This window comes from Meleagris gallopavo, chromosome 6 (genome assembly GCF_000146605.3).
Source record: "Meleagris gallopavo isolate NT-WF06-2002-E0010 breed Aviagen turkey brand Nicholas breeding stock chromosome 6, Turkey_5.1, whole genome shotgun sequence".
Lineage (NCBI taxonomy): Eukaryota > Metazoa > Chordata > Aves > Galliformes > Phasianidae > Meleagris > Meleagris gallopavo.
The window spans coordinates 6,454,299-6,474,898 of NC_015016.2; the positions used below are offsets into that span (position 1 = coordinate 6,454,299).

Genomic DNA, 20,600 nt, shown 5'->3' on the forward strand with positions numbered 1-20,600 from the left:
ACTGTGCTTAATCCTGTAGATGTTAAATAACATGGATATAAGTAGTCTACGACATTCAAAGAATGGCAACAGCCCTTTGGAGATCCCAGATAACAAAATAAGTACTATATTTCTGTTTGCAGGTGTAGAGAGAAATCCTACCCTTCCGATCTGCCATTTGCCAGTGTTATCATCTGTTTCTACAACGAAGCACTTTCTGCCCTGCTTCGCACGGTGCACAGTGTCCTGGATCGCACCCCTGCACACCTTCTTCATGAAATTATTTTGGTGGATGACAACAGTGAACTGGGTGAGAACCTTTTGGAAATATTTCAGTCAGAGCTTGCACTTCTCAGCTTTCCTGTATCTTCCTGTGCTTCACTGACTATCAGACTGAATGTAGAATCTGTATGTGAAACTAGTTGTTACTGCTGTCTATACCTGAAAAGTCCTAGCCCCTACAGATGCAAGATATTCCATTATGTCCAGAATGATATCCACTTTGACATTTTCCTGATGTGCCATTTTCCTGATGATCTTTGCATTATATGGATTTCAACATTCAAAAACTGGTTTTTGAAGCTAATAATGAGGGGTGTCCAGGCTACTCAAGTGTTCAGAGCAGATCACACTCTCAGCAAATTTCTTGGGCCGATCCTGCCTGTGAATGCTTTTGAAAGGCATTGAATGCACAAAGTCCCTGCTGAGGTCTCACAAATAAGTGGATATGGCACTATGGAAACAACGCGTTGTTTTTTTTAATACTTGCTTGGTATTTCAGGATGATGGAGTGCTGGGATCAGAGCTCAGCCTTTGCTGGAAGGGTTCTGCATGGCTCTTGCACAGCCTCTTGTGGCCACCCTAGGGGTAGCTGTTGCTGGCTCTTTGTGGAGCAGCCATTTCCACCAGTGCTGTTCCATGCCACAGAGGGGAAGACCTTGCAGAACTGCATTACACTTGAAAGATTGGTGTCCCAGCGTTTTTCTCTTACACAAAGCAAAAAGCAAAGACAGATGTAATCCAGTGGTTTGGTATCTCAAATGTTGTATGCCAGTTGAGGAATGTGTTGATCCAGCAGGACTTGTGAGTAGGATTGTGCAAGTTGCCTGCCTCTGTATAAGTCCAAAATTTCATGCATTTTTAAAGTGATTTTTAGGCTCTTCTTTAGTACATGGAAACCAAAATATGAGGTAAAGAAAGGTCCTAAATTAAGGTCTCACTTGCTCTGTGAGACTGAGATGCATCTTTTTTAGAATTAAGTTCTCTTGTTGTGCAGCTATTTTCTGTCTGTGAGGTCAGATCAAATGTTAATACATGGACAAAAGAGATCAAACATGCTTATCCTTGCTGATAAATATGCATAATGTTTAAAAACTCTTGTCCTTTTGTTCTTTGGAAGCAGTAAGCACTCTTTGCTACAAGTCTCTTGTGCAAATTGTTGTTTTCAAGTTTAATAGCCTTCATATTCAAATCTATGCTTACATCAAAACCCTTTCTTTGGAATATGGTAATGCATTTGGTTAATGCCTGTGTTTAGGCAGTAATGCTATCACTCTTCTGGCCCGTTACCTAATTCAAAGACCAAATTAGTTTCAAAGCATTGAAGTGTTATTCTTGCCTTTCTGGCTGTAAATGAGTATGTTTTGCAGCTAAAGATGGGAGAAGATGCTATTTTTAGAGAACTACTTTTCTTATCAATGAAACAACCAATATAACACCAATGCATGCAGTATGAGGAGCAAGCAAGTCCCTGAACTACTACAACAATGGGATATGTGAATCCTGTGTCTGATGTGCCATGATGGAGTGTTCTAGGCCATTCAGAAGGGACAGGCAAAGCAGGGTGTTTATATACTTCAGTGAACTTTGCTCTCTTTTAAAAGCATGTGCTTGTCAACGGTGCTCTTGATCATAAAATTATTTGAGTTGGAAGGGACCCCACGATGACATTTAGGGGTCCCTGCAATGAACAGGGACACCTAGAGCTCAATCAGGTGCTCAAAAGCTGATGCAGCCTGACACTGAATGTCTCCAGGGATGAGGAATCTGCTACCTCTCTGGACAACCAATTCTAGTGCTTCACAACCCTACTGTAAAAAAACAAACAGCTTTCCCTATATCCAATCTAAATCTCAGCTCTTTTAATTTGAAATGTTTCCCCTTCTATCACTAAGTGAAGTAGTCACTTTGAATGATTATTTTGAATTTCAGAAAAGTAACTACCTGTGAGGGGTGACTGTAATTCTGTTTACCTGCTGTTGAGTCAGAAGGTACAAATGATGAAAGGTGTTATTGTGCTTTTCAAGTGTCAGTATTTGTTTTAGTATGTGGAACATAATTTAAATCACTTTGCGTGAGTGAAAGGGCTTTCATTACTCTTACTGTTTTTGACAGTCTGCATTAAGAATTTAGGAAGAGAAATGTTATCTCCTCATACAATGATCTTAAACTTATTTTTTAGCAGTGGTAATTCCTTTTAGCATTGAATCTGTTCTTTCCCATTGACTTGAATGATACTGTAGTAAAGGCTTTGCAAAACGATAGCAATCCAATCTTTATTCAAGAAACTGCAGCTTAATGTTTAGCCCCGATTTGAACATCCTGGGGCTTGAAGCAAAACTCTCCCAAAGCATCCATCCCGTTGTTGATCTTGTATTCTCCTTCCAGCTGACTTGAAGAAAGACTTGGTTGAATATGTTAAAACTCAGCTTCCTAAAACAACAAAATTAGTAAGGAATGAGAAGCGGGAAGGCTTGATTCGAGGAAGGATGATTGGAGCCTCTCATGCTACAGGTATGCTTTCTTGCTTCTCCTTTCTTTGCATACTCCGACCTTATTTTGGTTGAGTCTTCTCTTTCTGTGATGTAGCTTTTTCAGATGCTGAGTGTTGGACATGCAGTTGCTTTACCCCACTGCAAAGGTGTCTATTATGCCAATTTCTAAGCTGCACAACTTAAGCTGGGGGGAGGGAAAGATTTGGTTGACATTATTTCAGGAGTAAAGTGTTATTAAAAATAGTTTCAGCATGTCAGTGACTCTGTTAAACTACATTACAACAGCTATATGAAGTCTGTTGGTTGATACCTGTATGATGGTGATTGGAGACCTTAACTAATGTTACCTTAACTAATATTAAATGTTTGCATGATGATATTGACAGTGTTCTCCAGAAAGTCTTCTGTATTTCCTCCTACTTTTGCTGAATTACTCCTCACCTGAGGTTTTTATTACTCTCCTAATGACTTAATTAGAAGGAAACAAGAAAGATTCGTTTCTTGTTTCAATGAAAGTGTTAAAAGTAGATGTAATAAAGCCACTGTTTTTATGATTTGTAATTAACTTCAGGAAATTTCTGCTGTGTAAGAGGGGAGTAGACTTTTTTCCAAATCACTCAAACGATGACTTGGCAAATCTGGAAGCAGATTTTAATCTTTTTACTCTTGTCTAAGTATTGATTTGTTTTCTTTCTTCCTTCCTGTATAAATTCATTTTTAATAAGTGAGTAATAAAAATGAGTTGATTATTTAGAATGGATCAGTGAAATAGTAAGGTAAAAAGAATGCTTGACTTGATTTAGTAAGGCAGTGAATAACTTACCTTATTCTTGATTGAAAGGTCTGTGTTTGAGGAATGCCTCCCTCTGCCCTGGATATTGAGTTCTCAAAGTATTCTCAGCATGTTTTGTGGGGAATTATTGCCCCAAAATGACAATCTGCTTTCTTACCACAAACTGAGAGGTGCCTTCTGATTCACCATTTAACTGTAATGATTCTCACAGAAGCATTTCTGTTGTTGTAGTGAGTGTTAGTTGGGATAAACTGTATCTGGTATGTATATTTATGTATACTGTGCCATTTACCTTAATATACTTCCTTGTTAAACCTTTGTTGCATGAGGAAGAATAGGTGACTTACTCAAATAATTTTGATTGGTGGGTAAAATATTTTAATTGTTGTCTACTCATTAGCATAGTAATGGCATAATCCAGAGAGAAAATTGTGCTTACGTCTTGTAAACTGTGCTTGGACCCACTTGTGTTAGTATAATTTTAAGTCATTTTACTGCTCTTCTGAGTTTCTGGAGTCTGCTTTTCCCCTCAGTCAAAAATTGCCTGTTGTTAATAGAGACACACAGACATAACTTGTCTAAGTGGTTTTTTAAAGCTCTTTTCCATTTTTTCCACATTATGTAAATTTAATGTTATTTTAACGTTATGCAGTTGAAGTTCAGATGATTTCTTAGACTAGCTGAACCTTTCAGGAGCCAAATGATCCTCTCTGACCACAGCAGGTAATCTGATAGACCTGACAGGACTGAAGTGTTGGTTGGTCCCATACTGCTGGGTCTGGCTGTGCCACATCAGGGCATTTGCTCTCCTTTTCAAATGGTCTGGATCCACAATAACTAAAGCTAGTGAAATGTAGAGATTTTCTGCATTACTTTATATTCAGGAATTGAAGTGCTGTGATCTGTGTCTTGAATAAATGCAGATTAATTTGTCAGAATGGCTCTGCTTAAAACTCACAGATCTTAGCTACAGCAGTCAGTGCTGAAGTGTGACATGAAGGAAGCTTAAGGTGATTACAGTCAATGGACAAAAGCAGCTTTGTCACAAGGATAGTTCATCCAACCCAGTAGCTGTCATCTTTGTCTCTGTAGTCTTGTTCGTGCGTGGAAGGTGCTCCTCTTCAGAACAAGTCTATCTCCAGTCTCTGAGAGTTCTGATGTTTCTTTTACAGTACAGCAGTTCTGCTTGGTCTGAGTGTGATATCTGATGCCCATTTTAAGCAGTTCATAATGTGTGAGTAGCCAGGATCTACCTTCTGCCTTAGTGACTGAGTTAGTCCCAGTGCTGTCTAGTTTGTCCGCCCTTCTGACTGCAGATGGCATTTCCCTTCTGTTACACGGAGTTGTGAGGATACTGCTGATACTCTGCAGCTACAGTTGCACCTGTTTGTGTATTTCATGTTACCTCAAGTCTTTATATTTTGTATTTTTTGGCCTTTGTAGGAAAAGTGCTGGTATTCCTGGACAGTCACTGTGAGGTGAACGAGATGTGGCTGCAACCTCTGCTGACTCCAATCAAAGAAGACCGCAGGACTGTGGTGTGCCCTGTGATTGACATCATCAGTGCTGACACACTTACCTACAGCTCTTCCCCAGTTGTGCGTGGAGGGTTTAACTGGGGCCTGCACTTTAAGTGGGATCTTGTTCCTTTGTCAGAGCTTGAAGGACCTGAGGGAGCCACTGCTCCAATCAAGTAAGGCTCCTCTTGCATGGTGTGCAGCAGTCAGCTCAGCTCTGTGTAATGTATGGGTGATCAGGAGCACTTGTTAGGTGCTATGAAATGTATCTGGGCATGCAGCTTTAGAAGCAGATGCCCGACCTATCAACTATTTCTCTTTATTATGTTGCCCAGAAGTAGTTTTATTTTCTATTACCTATTTCACTTCTGTTTCTAGTACTTAATCATGTATTAGTTGATCAAGAAGTTATCCTTCTAAGGGAGAAAAGCAGCAGCATATTTGCTAAAGACACAAGTCTTAAAGAGCTTGTGCTCTCTATTAATGTGAAATTATCTGACAGATTTAAACTACCTGTCAATGTTTATTTCCAGTTTGATGTTTTTGGCTTAATGATATGAACTTGATGTCATCTTGTCTCTAGTAGCTGCCTGGCTATTCTACTAGAGCTCATAGGCTCTGAACTTTCTGTGGTGAAATGCCAAAGAATTGCTAGTCTGGGAAAATGCTTTTTTGTGGTAATGTGAAGGTGATTTCATAACTGATGGGAGAGGATGCAGTATTTGCTTATCTTCTATGTCAATGTGTTTTTTTTTCTACTTGGATTTTGTTTTCTCATTTGGGCAGGGAGGAAAAAGGTTTAATGCTTTGAGCATTCATTTTGTCATAAAGCTTTGTAATTGAATGCACATGGGCATGAAGGCCATCTTCAAAGCACTTCTGTCTCTTTGCACGATGTGGCAAATGTCTCAGATAGCTTTTTGGAAGTCTGTCCTTATTTCTGTGGTCTGAATTGCATGAGCATCATTCTGAAACAAAAGTCTTAGTAAGATTTAACATGGGGATGTGAGAACATCCTCCTTAGCCTTTTAACCATTTGTGGCTGTCTGACCTGTACAGAACTGGCAATATCTGGTTCTTACTGGACCCGTAACTCTTATAAATGATGTCAGGGCTGGAAAAAGTAAGGTTTCTATGAAATAGTTGACCATTCTAATAGTGCACAGGCAAGGCAGAAAACTGGGAAACTCCAAGAACATCTATGCAAGTACAGAAACTCAAATATGACTTTACCAACTGACCACAGCATTGATGATGAAACAGTGCAGCTCCTGGTACTTGAATTGTCGGAGGTAGAGTACCATGTATTCTAGCAGACTGCTTGGCTTGTATGACTTAAGTTTTGATCTTCTTTTGCTTAACTAGGATATTATTTCTTGATCTCATTTAATATGCCCTCTGGATTCTGCTCTTTTTCTGCTGTTCAGTCAAGCCCAGTCAGTATAAATCCCTCCTGTAAGAGGGAGGTGAACACACATCATTGTAACTATATGCATTTGTGATTGTAGGAAAAAGATCTATCTTTACCAGCAGCTAATTAAACATAGCTCCTAATTTTCAATTTAGAAGTCTAAATGGACTTCAAACCTGCCAGTGTTTGCTATTTTTGAATGGAGAGATGGCAGTTTGTTTCTCTTTCTCTGTCCCATACTTCTTCCTTGATTTCACTATATGAAGAAATATGGTTTATGAGTACATCAGTAGTGAAAGATCACAGGGAGAGACTATAGAACTGAAATCCTGCAGAAGCTGGAAATGATCAGTTAAAAATCATAGGTCTAAATACGAGCTTTTTTAACCAGTTCAGCTGAAATCCCTCTTCTTGTTCAAAATATTGACTAGCTTTCACTGTTCCATTTTAGATCACCCACTATGGCTGGAGGCCTGTTTGCCATGGACCGTGAGTACTTTAATGAGCTTGGACAGTATGACAGTGGCATGGACATCTGGGGAGGAGAAAATCTGGAAATATCTTTTCGGGTACTTTCATTTTGTGTGTATTGGAGTATGAATCTCAGTGTCTGGCTTCTATTTCCTCCATACAGTGTATGTAGCACTGCAGTAGCTCTTTACACACACAAACCAGTGCTTTTGTTCCTGAGGGAACAAAAGGGGGGGAGAGGAGAGATGCCTCTAGCACACTAACCTTTATAATAACTTTCAGGTCAAGTCTTAATAGGAAAATTAAAAAGAATTTTGAGCTCATACTTGAATTTTTTTCTTTGTTTGGCTAAATTTTTCACAATACTGGAAATAAATCACTAGAAATAATACTAGACATGCACAGGAAAGAGTAATCATGCATTTATGGAAATGGTTTATACAAACACTTAATGAATTCTGCAGTTAGGTTGAAGGTATATGTGGCTAACTGCAGTGTAGGCAGTATGTGAAGTTATATTTCCTTAGCTTGTGATGCTTTTCAAATTCCATTTTGAGGGCATGGGAATGTAAAATTTCTACTTTACTCTTAACTCTCAAAAAAAGCATCACCTTGGTTTGGAAAAAAAAAATATGAAGAAAATCATTAACAAGAGATTTGAAAGTGGTGCTTCATTGGGATTGCTTTATTTTCTCCTCTTCACTGTCACTCCCCTGATAGAAAACAGCTTTTTGTGCTCAATGCCATGTTTTTATTCTTTGCTTCTGTGGCATGGATTCATCAGCACATGTGATGAGGATCTGCTCAGAAATGAGATGCAACTGTGGGAAATACAGAAAGGGGATCAGAGGAAAGTGAAAACAAACAAAAATACCAACTCCGAAGCAAAAGCAAACAAAAAACCACTAACCACATACTCACAAACTTCAGAGAAATCTGATAAATCGAGTAATTAGAGAAACTGAGATCGGAATTAAAAAATAAGAACAAGCAGTTCATAAATCTGAGTTATTTTACAGAGTTGCATGTGGAATATTTTCCATGTTTTCAGTACAGAATAGAGTATGGAGTAAGAGCAGATTAACTGAGGAGTATATGCAGTTCCAAGGCCTGGAAGCTCTGTCTCCCTTGGGAAGAGTTGGGAATAGTAAAAATTAGTCTTTATCTTATCCAGGCAGAGTTTAAGTGATTTGATTACAAACTGCTCTCTTGATGACATTGACTGACCTATTTGTATGTCATTTGTTGTGGAGGCATGGAGATGCAATTCTCATCAGTTATCTTAATCTACAAGGTAAATCCCAGACCAAATGTTTCAGAATTTTCTAATAGGTCATTAGAACATAAAATTTTGGAATAGCATACTACCTGTTCTGTGAAGACCGTGATGTTGTGAGTGGAAGAAGTGATGGCATGATTAAAATGTTTCTTTCTCTAACCCAAAGATCTAATAATTAACTTGTCAAGAAAGCCTGGCATGTAGAAAACACTGCTGACACTTAATTATGTTATACTGCACATAAACCTACTGAAAAATCTCTTGAAGGTGAGGAAGAAGTGAGCCTGGTCAGTATGCCTATGGTAAGCTGTGCTCTGCTTTTCTGTGGACAGATTTGGATGTGTGGGGGTCGACTTCTGATCATTCCCTGCTCCAGAGTGGGACACATTTTCCGTAAAAGACGTCCCTATGGCTCTCCAGGGGGACAGGACACTATGGCTCATAATTCATTGAGGCTGGCACATGTGTGGATGGATGAATACAAGGTAAAAGACTGTTTCTAGGACATGAAATAGTTATTAGCTGGCTTACGTGTCTAAAGGCTGTGTCACAATGAAGACTCTTGGCCTTTCTAATGGGATCTTTCTTCTGTATTCTGATTTCCTAATGTTTATTTTGGTCTGAATTCCCAAACTCTGTAAGCTTGTGGTTTTGCTTTTGAGTGTTGAAATTTCACCCCTGTTGCTGCTACTGCTTGAGGGAGATTCAATATTATGTCTTTTTAATGAAGTAAAAGATGATGTGTAGGTTTCTTGTAAGCTCAGCATTGTTTTGTGTCCAAATCACTTGCATGTGGGAGCAGGATGCCTTTAGGTGGTTTCCATGTTGGTGAGATGGCAGTTTTATTGGTTATTTATTTGCTTTTTGTTACAATTAGCAGTCTGATCCTTAATCTGTCTAGCCCTGTAAGGCCAATCGGGATTGACTTTTGGATTCAAGGACGAGGGTGTTTCTTCCCTGTATTCAGACCTGGCACTGATGCTTTTAATAGTAGATCGGGTCTATTGTGTGAAGCCCTCATCTCTGTTGTACTTGAGGGCATTTTGTCTTGTGAGGGCATAGGATTTGCTTTATTGCCAGCTCCAGTGCTCCCTATAGCTTCTGTAGAAGACATATTTTCTTAACTTTATATTCCTTGAAGTTTTATGTTTCAAAGCCCATCCTTTATCTTGATACTCTGTCACTTTGAGGAATCTATTAGGAGTCATTAATTTTTATCTTCGTTCCCCATTTTTATAATGCATTGGTAGACTTGATCTATCACTTTCACTCTTATTGGTGTCTGGGCGCAGTAGTTTGTGATTAATGATGGTTTTCTCTGCAGCTTAGAATTGATTCTTTATTTCCATCTAATAGTGCTTTGTCTAAAGAGAACATATACTGCTGATTGTAGCAGTCTCTTATGACACAGTTCTGTTCTAACCTTTTCCAGCTATGTGTAATCTAATTCCATAGTAGTTGCCAGAGTCTGTCATTATGACAGATTTATGGATGGAATGCAAGCTTGGAGATATTTTGTCTGTTGCAGTGATTGTGGGATGAATAGAACAAAGATAAGACAGAGGGCTGTTCTGCAGATATGAGCAAATGCCAACATGTAATAAATAAAACTACGTAATGGAAGGGAAACAACAATGTAAATTTTGGTTTTGATGGTTGTTAAAAAATCTGTGTGTATATGATGGAAATAAAAATACAGAAGAGGTAGGATGTTAAAACTTGAACTTCAACCACAAAAGAGGTAGTCAGAGTAGCAGAGCTACTTTTTTTTATAAGCAGACCAATTCCTGATGACAAGGTCTGGCCTATCTCCAAACTTCCTTGGTGACCAGTATTCCCTTGTTTTTAATGTTTTCTTTTTCTCTACTTTTAAAAGAGCAGTGTTGCATCCACATGCTCAAAGGTGTTGATAAGGACAGATGTGCCATCTGTTTTGAGATGAGTCTGCTGTCTCTATGCCAGAGATGGAACTAAGTAATTCAAAATGTGTTGGCAAAGTCCAGGTGTCTGAGAGTAATCCAACAGAATATTGCAGCTCAGTACCCTGATAACTGATTTTTAAGACCTATCTAGTGAACTAGTTGATGTGCAAATATCATATCTCTTCTGTGAGCTCTGTAGATCTAGCTGAAACTAAAGACTTTGAAGGAACTTTTCTTCTCATTTTTGTAATGATATTGGTAAATGTAATTGTCTGAAATGAAACTTTGAGAGCTCTGCGAGCAGGGAGAAGTTTAAAAATCACTAATCTGTAATTGTCCTCTCTTCCCCTTCCCTCAACCTTTTCCTCCTACCTACAGGAGCAGTATTTTGCTTTGAGACCTGAGCTAAGGACAAGGAACTATGGAAATATAACTGAACGTGTAGAACTGCGAAAAAGATTGAACTGCAAGTCATTCAAGTGGTATTTAGATAACATCTATCCTGAGATGCAAGTATCCGGGCCCAATGCCAAAGCTCCGCAGCCAGTTTTTATTAATAGAGCACAAAAACGACCAAAAATAATCCAGCGTGGAAGGGTAAGAAACTTTCTTAAAAATACAGAGGTCTGTCTTGAGAGAGATTTTTTTTTTCTGAAAGATTTTCTCAAATCTGTTCACGTTGAATGTAGGTCTTGTTCTGCAACAAACTGCCTTGGAAATAATCTTTGCTGAACTATTTAGTCTGCACGTAGGTTATGGCTAGCAGATTCCTGCCTATCTCACTAATTGGAAGTATCAGGTGGAGAAGGAGCGTGCTCCATGTAGTAGTGCAGCCTGCAGTAAGTAGATATGAACAGTTGCTAGTGCTGCAAGTGAATGCAGGCTGGAGGACCAGAGCTCATGGACAGCCTATTGACATCATTGCCTTTTGGTTGGAAGCAGCTGCCTAGGAAGCCACAGCTTGTGCAGTATTCTTAGAATTGAATTCCAATCAAGTTGTAAAGTTAATTATTAGGGTATGCATGAATGTTTTCCCCAACTGCAACTGAAAAATGCAGTTCCTCAGCTTGATGCTTCAGAGTTCCAGGGTTATACCCAGCACTGCGTGTGCGAGAGCTCTGGCTCTGATGTGTCTATGGACTGGTTCCACGTGCCTACATGGGACAGAGCTATCAGCCAATGTCACCGCTGTGTGCCATGCTCTTCAGGATTCAGGGTAGAACACTCAATCTCAATTTATTCTCAAAAGCTAGTAGGTCCAGAGATAAATGCTGGTTTGACAGCTGGGAAGAACTGTAATGATTACAGATCCTGATGGTTCTTTACAGTGTTATTAAATACTGATCATCATGGCCAATAAAAACAAGGGGGGAAAATTATAAAAAGATCTTAAAGCTGTAATGATTTGAAAGCCTACTTGTGAGTGAGGAATGATGGAAATTAAACCACTCCTAGAAGTCTCTGGAGTGTGAGAAAATGTAACTTAGAAGCTTTTGTGTAATTTGTTTCAGATGTGTACAGGGAACAGGAGAAGCATGGTGTGCTTGGGGAGGCAGTTGATGTGTCTTGGGACAGCTATTTCCAGAAACTCTTTAGGGAAGAACATTACTCGGTCTTTGTGCTCTCTAATTATGATAGTGTGGTGGAGCAGTTTGTTCTTTTTATTACTGGAAGTGTCTTGGTTTATAAGAATCTGTGGAATCAATACAAATGCCAAAGCATCTACATCTTCATAATAAAACACAACTAGCTAATTAGCCAGCCTGGCCTCCAGTTCAGGACAGCAAATTTTTTTTACTCTATATCCAGCTCTATGATTATTTTAGTGTGCATGGCAGGAGGTGGTAAGTTAACAGATCTACACATGCAGAGTGGGACAAAATCAGGTAGACAGTGTGTTTGAAGTGGAATGGGCATTTAAGGAGTGTTTAAACCTTTTCCTTCTTACCTCATCTGTTGTTAAAATAGCAACTAAGACTTTTTAGTTGTGTAAATGCTCTTGAGGATCAATTTGCAAGCAGATGATGTCAGACGCATCTGTTTAAGACCTTTTCTCAATAGCTTTGTCTTGTTTCATGAAGAGGTGCTGTGGGAGGGGACTTCTTTGAAGCTAAACTGCAGTAGAATGCAGTATAGATTTGTTCAGTTGATGGGACTGTAGGCTTCTGTGGAGAGTGAGAAAGGGAAAGAAACTTGTGCTGAGCCAAGTTGTGTGTATTGCACTTCTACCACACCAAGAGAAGAATTGGAAAGCAAAATGGAACTAGAGAATGCTGGCTCTTTCTCCAGATTAATCTGAGAAACAAAATGGTATTTTAAAAGGGAGGAAGGGCTTTCTATTGCTTTTCTTTGTGAGCACATTGCTTCCAAAGCATTACCATGTGTTCTCTTTAGTATGTGGTGTTCGTTTATCCTCTTCATCAAACTGTTTTCCTTTTGTAGCTGTATCACCTTCAAACCAACAAATGCCTGGTTGCTCAGGGCCACCCAAGTCAGAAAGGAGGCCTGGTAGTGGCTCGGGAGTGCGACTACAATGATCAAAACCAGGTATGATATTTTGACTAGTGAACCATATCGATATGTCTTCCTGCTGGCAAAACGCCCTGCTAAAACATCTCGTAAGCAAGCAGACTGATTCCAGAGTATTGTTCAAAAAAAGGCTGGCAGAGAGACTGCGCAGCTCAATGTTCTACCTACTGAGTGTTGAATGTTATAATCTCCTGTCTTTGTGGTCTCTATCTCCATATGTGGCTGGAGACTGTCCTCAAGTGGCTCCTGAGGGATTCATAATCTACTGACTGACACTTCAGAACTTGTAGAAGCTCTTCCAGTCAGTTCCTCATTCTGAGATTCAAGGCAACCTTTCCCTGGCCCACTGTTCTTTATACATTCTACTACCGTAGTGTTCTGCTACTGTAGTTTGGAATGAATTAATGATTTGTTGCTTTTTCTAAATTTCCTGGAGTTCCTTCTATTTAGCAAGTTCTTTGGCTGCGCATTGCGGTTCTGGAGCTTAATTGGGAATGGATGTGAACATCCAATGATGGAGGCTTCTTGTAATGATATAAAAACTGCTGTTCCACTTCTTTGACAACAGAAATTCAGGACTCAAGGTGAGGGGAAAATCTCCAGGATAGAGAGGTCCTCACCTAATGCCTTAAAGACTGTTATCTAGTTAAGAACTATATTGAGAACACTACAGTTTAGAAGCATATGGCACGCAGGTCTGAAAACTAAATCTCATCTGAAGAGAAAAGTAGTCAAAGACCCAAAATAAATGGGATCATAGAATCACCAAGCTTTGAAAAGACCTCCAAGATATCTAGTCCAACTGTCTACCTACCATCAGTATTTCCCCACTGAACCATGTCCCTCGATACGTTATATGGATGGTATCCATCATAAGAACAGATAGGTTTCCATTCTGTTTCCCTTCATTCCTGTGGTATTTCCAATAGTGTACTGCCAAATAGTTGGAGAGAGCCCATTTTTTTTCTCCTTATCAAAGCCTTCTGATTTTTCTCCTGGAGACAGAAAACTTTGGTTAGCCTTTAGATTTTTCAGAGATGAACAATCTGAGCACTAAATTTATCTGGTTTTAATCTTGTTTACTAGAGATAAATTAAGCAACTAGTTCTCACAGAAGAAAACTGGCTGTGCTGTTGTCTTTTGCAATGATTTTGTTCTCCAAATATGTTAACCAACACTATGATTTTCTACTAGTATACTTGTTTTGCTCTACTAACAATTTGTCAGCTTTCTTTCATATCATCTGAATGCTCTTGCTCTAGATGCATGAGAACAACATAAAGAAAGGGCATGTAACAAGTTATGCATATAAAACAAGAAACTTGCTCAGTATTGGAACGTTTTGGCCTTTTCCACTGGTATTGCCAAAAAATGGCAAGGACTATATTGTTCTAGAAGAATCTATCCCATCTGTTCCATCTATACCTTTAGCCTTGATAAGAAGGCCTGTGTTGGATCTGGTGAAAGTGGTCTGGGATAAGTTAACTCTGTTTCTCTTTCCAGGCTACTTTTTACAATGTGAATAGATAGCAGTCTCAGTAAGCCAAAGGAACAAAGTGAACTCTACGTGGGAAAACATGTGAAGGTCTTTCTTGAGACTCACCAAGCACAGTACTTTGGACTAGAAAATGGTCTTTCGTTTGATTTTGTAGTTAGAAATAGCACAAGTAGAAATAGTGGAAGGGTCTGTTAGAAACAAGATCAGAGGTGAGAAGCCTGAAGTAACAGAAGCTGAGAAGCAGAAATACTGGGTGTGAACTTTGCATGCAGAAGGCAAACGTGGAATTAACATTGTGTATTTGAAGAGTGGTTGTGTGGAGATGCCAAGACAGCTGAAGTGAACTCTTCTGCTCAGTCAGCAGTGTGATCTCTTTCCATAAGCAAAACTGGGAATGCACAAGGTAGTGCACAGCATGGAACTTGGGTGGTGAAGGAGGCCAGAAAGTATTTAAGGGCTTCAAAAGGTCAGACATCTCGATCTGTCTTTCACAATGAAATACAGAAGTAAACAAACAAAAACAAGCACCCTAAGTGTTGTGGATTCTACAAAAAATGTTGTCTAAGGTTAATCAGATGGTGATTAGACAGCAACGGTGCTGAAATTCTTCATGATAGATGCTCCAAAGGAAAAGTAGTAGTTACTGATGAACTTGTAAGAGGAGCTTCAAAGACCCCTAATGAAGATTTTTGGAATGAAGCATAAAGGCCAGCAGAAGACATAACTAGTGGGAATCGTTGTGATCTAGATTGGCTCTCATGTATCTAATGCCTGCTTGTCTTCTACCTGACCTAAATGCTTCAAGTCAAGCTCCTTTAAAAAAAACAAAAAAACAAAAAAAAAACTACCTAGTCTGCTGAGTAGTGTTTTTTCTATTCTTTGGTTTCACCTCTTCTCTGTTCATTTGTTTCACTTCAGTAATTTAAACTTTCTTTAACTTAGCAATATATCAGGCTTTACAGTTGTGAATGCTGCCCTTGAGGCTGGGCTTGGCTGGTGGGTGTCTGTGCTCAGCTGCATGGGGCGTGGGAAGTCACGAGCTGTTAACCTCTTGTAGCACTCCATCAGTGTAAGCATGTGTACTCCTGACTCTTGTAGGAGGATGTACTTTAAGTGCTACGGCTCTTCTGTAGGATTCTCCTCCCTAAACTTATGCCCATGATGCAGAGATTTGTTTTTCTGGTACGTTTACCTGGCGTGAGTGTGAAGAAGTGTGAGCTCTCTCTACTGCTGCATTTTCATCAGCCCATTGAAGGGCATAATCCCACAGTCCCTCTTCAACTCCTCAGCCACACACTGAGATATGAAATAGGATCACATGGACATCAGCAACGTCTTTAGGAAGACGTTGGGTCTCCTGGATAGCAATAGCTTAAAGTAATGATTGCAGATCCTGTGCTTTGCTGTTCCTGGTGACTTTCACAAGTTACTTGGTGCTGTGATGTCACTGCCACTGCCACTAGAAACATGAACTGAGGGGCTACACATAGCTGTAACAATGCTGTCACTGGGCACAGCTTGTCCTCATGCTGAGGTGGCTTCTTGGTGCTCTTCAGCTCCATTTTTGTCTCTTAAAAATTGATGGAATAGTGCACCAGTGCCAATGGAAGCAATAGATGGCAGCTGCTTGGAGTGCTGGAATGCCTGTCTTGGCAGCGGAGCTCACAGCCATGATTCTGTCACACAGAGCTGGTTCTGTAATAGTTGCTGGCTTGCATTTACTGGAGTGAAGTTTTTCATTGCATTCCTCTACTCCTAGTGCAGTTTACAGATGAAATGAGTGTACATCCACAGAGCTTTGCCAACTGCCCCCTGTGCCTTTTGCTACACAGCATTGCACTCTGAAAGCCAAAGTCCTTCACTTACTATAGCTTCCTTGGTTGGTTTGATTTTTCCCAGCTTGGGTGTTGGGTTTTGTTTTAGTACAGCTGTCTGTATTGACCTGGACTCAAAGTCTGATATAGTCAACTCCTCTTATCCTGAGGAAGTGGCAGTGTGGGCCCTCTTTGCCTTGGGTACTGTTCCACCCCTATCCTCACTTGGATATCCCCAGAAGAAGTTCAGCTGCCTTTTATTCATTTGCACTAATCACACTGTGGGGATAATTTGATCTTTTCATCTTTTGATAGAATAAAATAAGTCAATAACACAGCTCTATGTATCTTCATTATGGCAAAATAAAAAATGAAAATGCCAAAGAAGAATCTCTGGATTTCTGCATGGTCAGCCTGTGCCAATGAGGATGATGGATGATGTTCATCATCCATCCATGTGGCAGCAGGGAAATGTTTAATAAATATCAGAGTGCCTGAAGGTTTTCAGTTATATGATAAGGGGTGGCTTTGCTTTCCTTGGGCTGGAATCTGTTAACAGTCTGCATGTTTACCGCAATACTCAAATTTGAGTTTGGAACCACAGCATCTTCAGACTTGAGGCCTCGTTTTTGTCTTTCCCTTGTTTTCTACCCCAAACACGTAATTAGTTTGAAATTAATTTGGGTTGCCTCGTGTCAGCCTTTCTGGAGAAGAATCATGGCTTCCTCTGCTGTTATGTGTTTTTCGTGCCCATAGCACAAAGTGAGGTGAACTCCTTTGTGTTTCTGGCCGAGTGCAGCTGTTTCCAGGAAGACTTGAGGTACTTCTTGGTTTTGTGTCCTGTCTGGCTGATGGCACTTGGCCCAGCTGAGGAGATCCGCTATCCTCCTCATCCTCAGTGATGGGCTTAATGCTGGTGTGATGGTGAGCTTGGGAGAGGGGCTGCATGTTGCTGTCATCCCAACAGGACAGGAGGAGTGTGGGTGTGCTTTATTTTTTACATAGGGTCACATGTGGTCCTCTGAGCACCTTTGCATAGGATAATGCTGTTTGGTGTTGGGAAGGTGGTGGAGCACTGCAGCTGCTTTTCAGGCTCTGCTGGGGGGAAAAAAAACAAAAAAAAACAAAACAAAACAGCAAAGCAGAAGTAGTGTGGCAAGGCATATCTGTGCCTTGTAACTCTGCAATTGACATCTTTTCTGTCTCATCTTTCAGGTGTGGGTTTACAATGAAGATCACGAGCTGATTTTGAATAACCTCCTGTGCTTGGATGTGTCAGAAACTCGCTCGTCCGACCCTCCTCGCCTCATGAAGTGCCACGGCTCTGGTGGATCACAGCAATGGACCTTTGGGGTAAGTGTACATAGCCTGGCACACAGCATAGGGCTTGTGATCAATGCTACCGTAAGTGATGGTGGCACCTGTGGGACATAGGGTTGAGTGTAATTACGGCCAAACTTATCAAGCCCACAGCCAGCACAGCCTGTGCAAAGCTACACAGCGTTGGTGGCTGCACCTCAGCCTGAGCAGGACTTCCCTGAGCTCCAGGACCTGCAGGCCTTTTCCTTTGCAATGTTGGGAAGTTTTTGCAGTCCTATTTAGGTTTTTTTTCTGCTTATCACAGCCACACACAGAACTGTGTCCTGTGGGGTGTGCCAGGTGGAAGAAACCCACCCCACAGCTCTCTGCTGGCTTTACAGGACTAGGAGACGTGAGCAGTCCTTGTCGTGGCTTCTGCTGAGTGTGGGGGGCGGAACTCAGGATCCAGAGGAGCAGTTTTGCAGCTTCTGTCCTGTAAATAGCATCTCGTTAGTTTAATGTCTTATTGCTTTAGTTCTGTGACTCTACTGTGGCCACGTGAAATCTGGCTCCTTGGTGTTAGCTCAGGGGCTGTCACCTCACACGCTCCGGTGTAGCAGTGAGCCCATAACATAAACATTGAGCAAACAGGAATACACTGCCAGGACTGCATGCTGCACGTCCAGGTCCGTGCATGATCCTTCTTGGGTTTGTGTGTGCCACTCACTGGCAGCATTTGTTCCTAAGAGGAGTCAAATAAGGGAAGCTGCTGCAGCCCTGCCAGCAGTCATGGGATCAGAGAACCACAGAGGATGGAAGGGACCTCTGGAGATCGTTGAGTTGCCCACCCTGCTGAAGCTGTTCCCTACAGCAGCTTACCTAGGAGTTACTGGGGGAGAGAAAGGCCAGCAATACTCTGTTGGTTACAAGACTTTGGACTGTCCTTTGAAGACAGCAGAGGACAAGTTCAAACTGTGGAAGCTGATGGTGTAGTGGGGGCCACAGGGTGCCTTACTGCAGGGGCCAGCAGTCGAAAAGCTTATGTAAGATCAAGGGAAATTACCATGTACTGGAGGGACAACAAGTTCCAGTTTAATTATACCCTGACTGCAACGAGCTTCAGGAATTCTGCAATAAAATGCAGCTGGAAGGGGTGAGTGATCTGGAAAAGCACTGGATGTTCTTGCTGTGTTTCTCCTCCCTCCCTCCCTGGCCATGCTAGGGAATGGCTTTTATCATTCCTCCATCTGATTAAGAGACTGGTATAGGCAGAATCCAAACTAGGTCCCTGTAAAAGCCCGTGAGCCTTTTTTCCAAGGTCTGAACGTGGTTACAGGGTGTGCTGTTGTGGCTGTGGGCCTGCTGTGTCAGGGCTGGGAACAGCTGCCCAAATGCTCATTTCTCAGCAAGGAGCAGCCCCTTCCCCAGCACTCCCCATGCGTCGGTTTCAGCTCTAGTTTGTCAGTGAAGCAGAAGAGAAGTTGCAGTAAAGATCTGTTTGTCTGTCTTTCTTAGAAAAACAACCGCCTCTACCAGGTGTCGGTGGGGCAGTGCATGAAGGTGGCAGACCCGCTCAGCCACAAAGGCTACGTGGCCATGGCCATCTGCGATGGCTCCCTTCCTCAGCAGTGGCGTTTCGAGAGCTGAGGCAGTGAGCCAAGAGGAGCAAAGCCGGACCTGGCTTTCCCTGCAGCCACCGTCAGTCACTGCAGAGCGCCTTGCTGGGAGCCCTTGGCTGCTGCAGCCAGCAGGAGCACAGGGAGGACCCTTCGGATGCACTGCGGTGAGGAGCTCGGGGAGCCCGTGGGCTGCGCCGGATGCAGCACTAATGGCAGCAGATCCCTGAGTTAGCCTGGATTATTGGACTGGTTTTCAGTAAGAGAAACTATTAGAGCAATGTAATTTAAATGGTGAGATTTTAGCTTTGTGGGTCTTTCAAATGACAGAAAGGCGTTCATCTTTGAGTATTCCACGTGCAGTATCTCGGTAATTCATGTTTTTAGTATGGTTTTACTGGATGAATTATTTTACTTTACCTGGAAAGTATTTTTAATTCCCTTTTATCTTCTGGAAGTTGTCATTTGTAATATTTGTTTTAATTTACGATTCTAGAACGTTTCACATAGCTGAAATCCTTAGGTGTCATTGTCACCTCCTATTTAAAACAAAGTAACTATTACAAAGTCTATTTTGATGACTCATGACCTAGCTGCATATAAAAAATAAAGTATCTGTTTTTTATGACTCCCTCTGGCTGTACTCCTTGCAGCTGTCAGCAGGGCTGGCACTGATGTGGACCTACACCCTCACAGCATGGCTCTTCCATCCTTCCCACTCCTTTTTTTCACAGCTGCGTTCTTCCTTTCATCTCCTGCAGGGTTTGGGGGTAAGTTTTGTGTTGGGATTTTGTTTTCCTGATTCTGCTTCCCCTCCCAGGTGGTGGATTGGGTTCACTGCTTGCCGTGCTTTCAACCCCTGCTTCAGCCCCCAGGGACCTCTTCAGCACATGGAAACTGTTCTAACCTGTGTGCTTCCCCCTTTGCTGTGTTCATCAAACCAAGGCAGCTCTGCCCTTCCAATGAGGCAGAGAAACACTTTCCAGCAGCACATGTATCCCAGCACTGGGTTATTGCAAGGTGGCAGAATGAGGTGGGAACCACTACCACTGGAGTGATGACAGTCCTCAGTCTTCCACCTGTGACAGCCTGATGGGTTCTTCAGCCACAGAGGGAGGAGAAGTGCAATAGGAGCAGCAGCTGTGAGCGGTGCCCTCAGCAGGAGCTGTGTCACAGGGCAGGGTGCAGGTAAGCAGGGGTTGATCACAAACCCCAGCAATGGGCTGCAGTGGATTGCCATCCAGACAAAACATCACCAGCCACGTTCCTTCCTTCTAAGACAGTCCCTGCAGCCAACCACAGCCATGGTGACAGCTGGGCCAGGCACTGGGTTTGGCTGTAGGCAGGGAGATTCATTTGGCTGTCAGACTGGCTCCTGGCTCTGTGCTCTTATTGCTCCTTTTTTTTTTCCCCCCTTGTGGCACTGTCAGAAGCCAAAGCCTCCAAAGCAGGCAGAGCACAGTGCCACAGCATCCCCCACCCTTCTGCTGCACTGAGAAAAGCTGAGGCTGCACACTGTGGGTGAGCTTCAGGCCTGCAGGAATGGAATACAGCAGTTGATGGAGCTGCAGCTGGTTGGCTCTTTGTACCATGAATACCCCCTCACATTCTACAGTTATATACTGGTGGAGCCTCTGGAGGTCCTTGGTGTACTGATGGACAGTTGGCTGAATATGAGCCAGCAGTGTGGCCAAGAAG

At 41.7% G+C, this 20,600-nt stretch overlaps 1 protein-coding gene across 1 annotated transcript in view; it reads left to right on the forward strand.

Moving 5' to 3' along the window:
* GALNT11 (polypeptide N-acetylgalactosaminyltransferase 11) overlaps nt 1-19,530 on the forward strand; it is a 32,725-nt gene extending 13,195 nt beyond the window's left edge. Inside the window, 9 exon segments of the mRNA XM_010712374.3 lie at nt 123-289; nt 2,647-2,772; nt 4,990-5,239; nt 6,926-7,043; nt 8,557-8,709; nt 10,525-10,743; nt 12,589-12,693; nt 17,203-17,340; nt 18,802-19,530. Coding sequence (XP_010710676.1) covers nt 123-289; nt 2,647-2,772; nt 4,990-5,239; nt 6,926-7,043; nt 8,557-8,709; nt 10,525-10,743; nt 12,589-12,693; nt 17,203-17,340; nt 18,802-18,933 — 1,408 coding nt within the window. The 3' untranslated portion in view covers nt 18,934-19,530.
* Nucleotides 19,531-20,600: the final 1,070 nt, after the last annotated feature.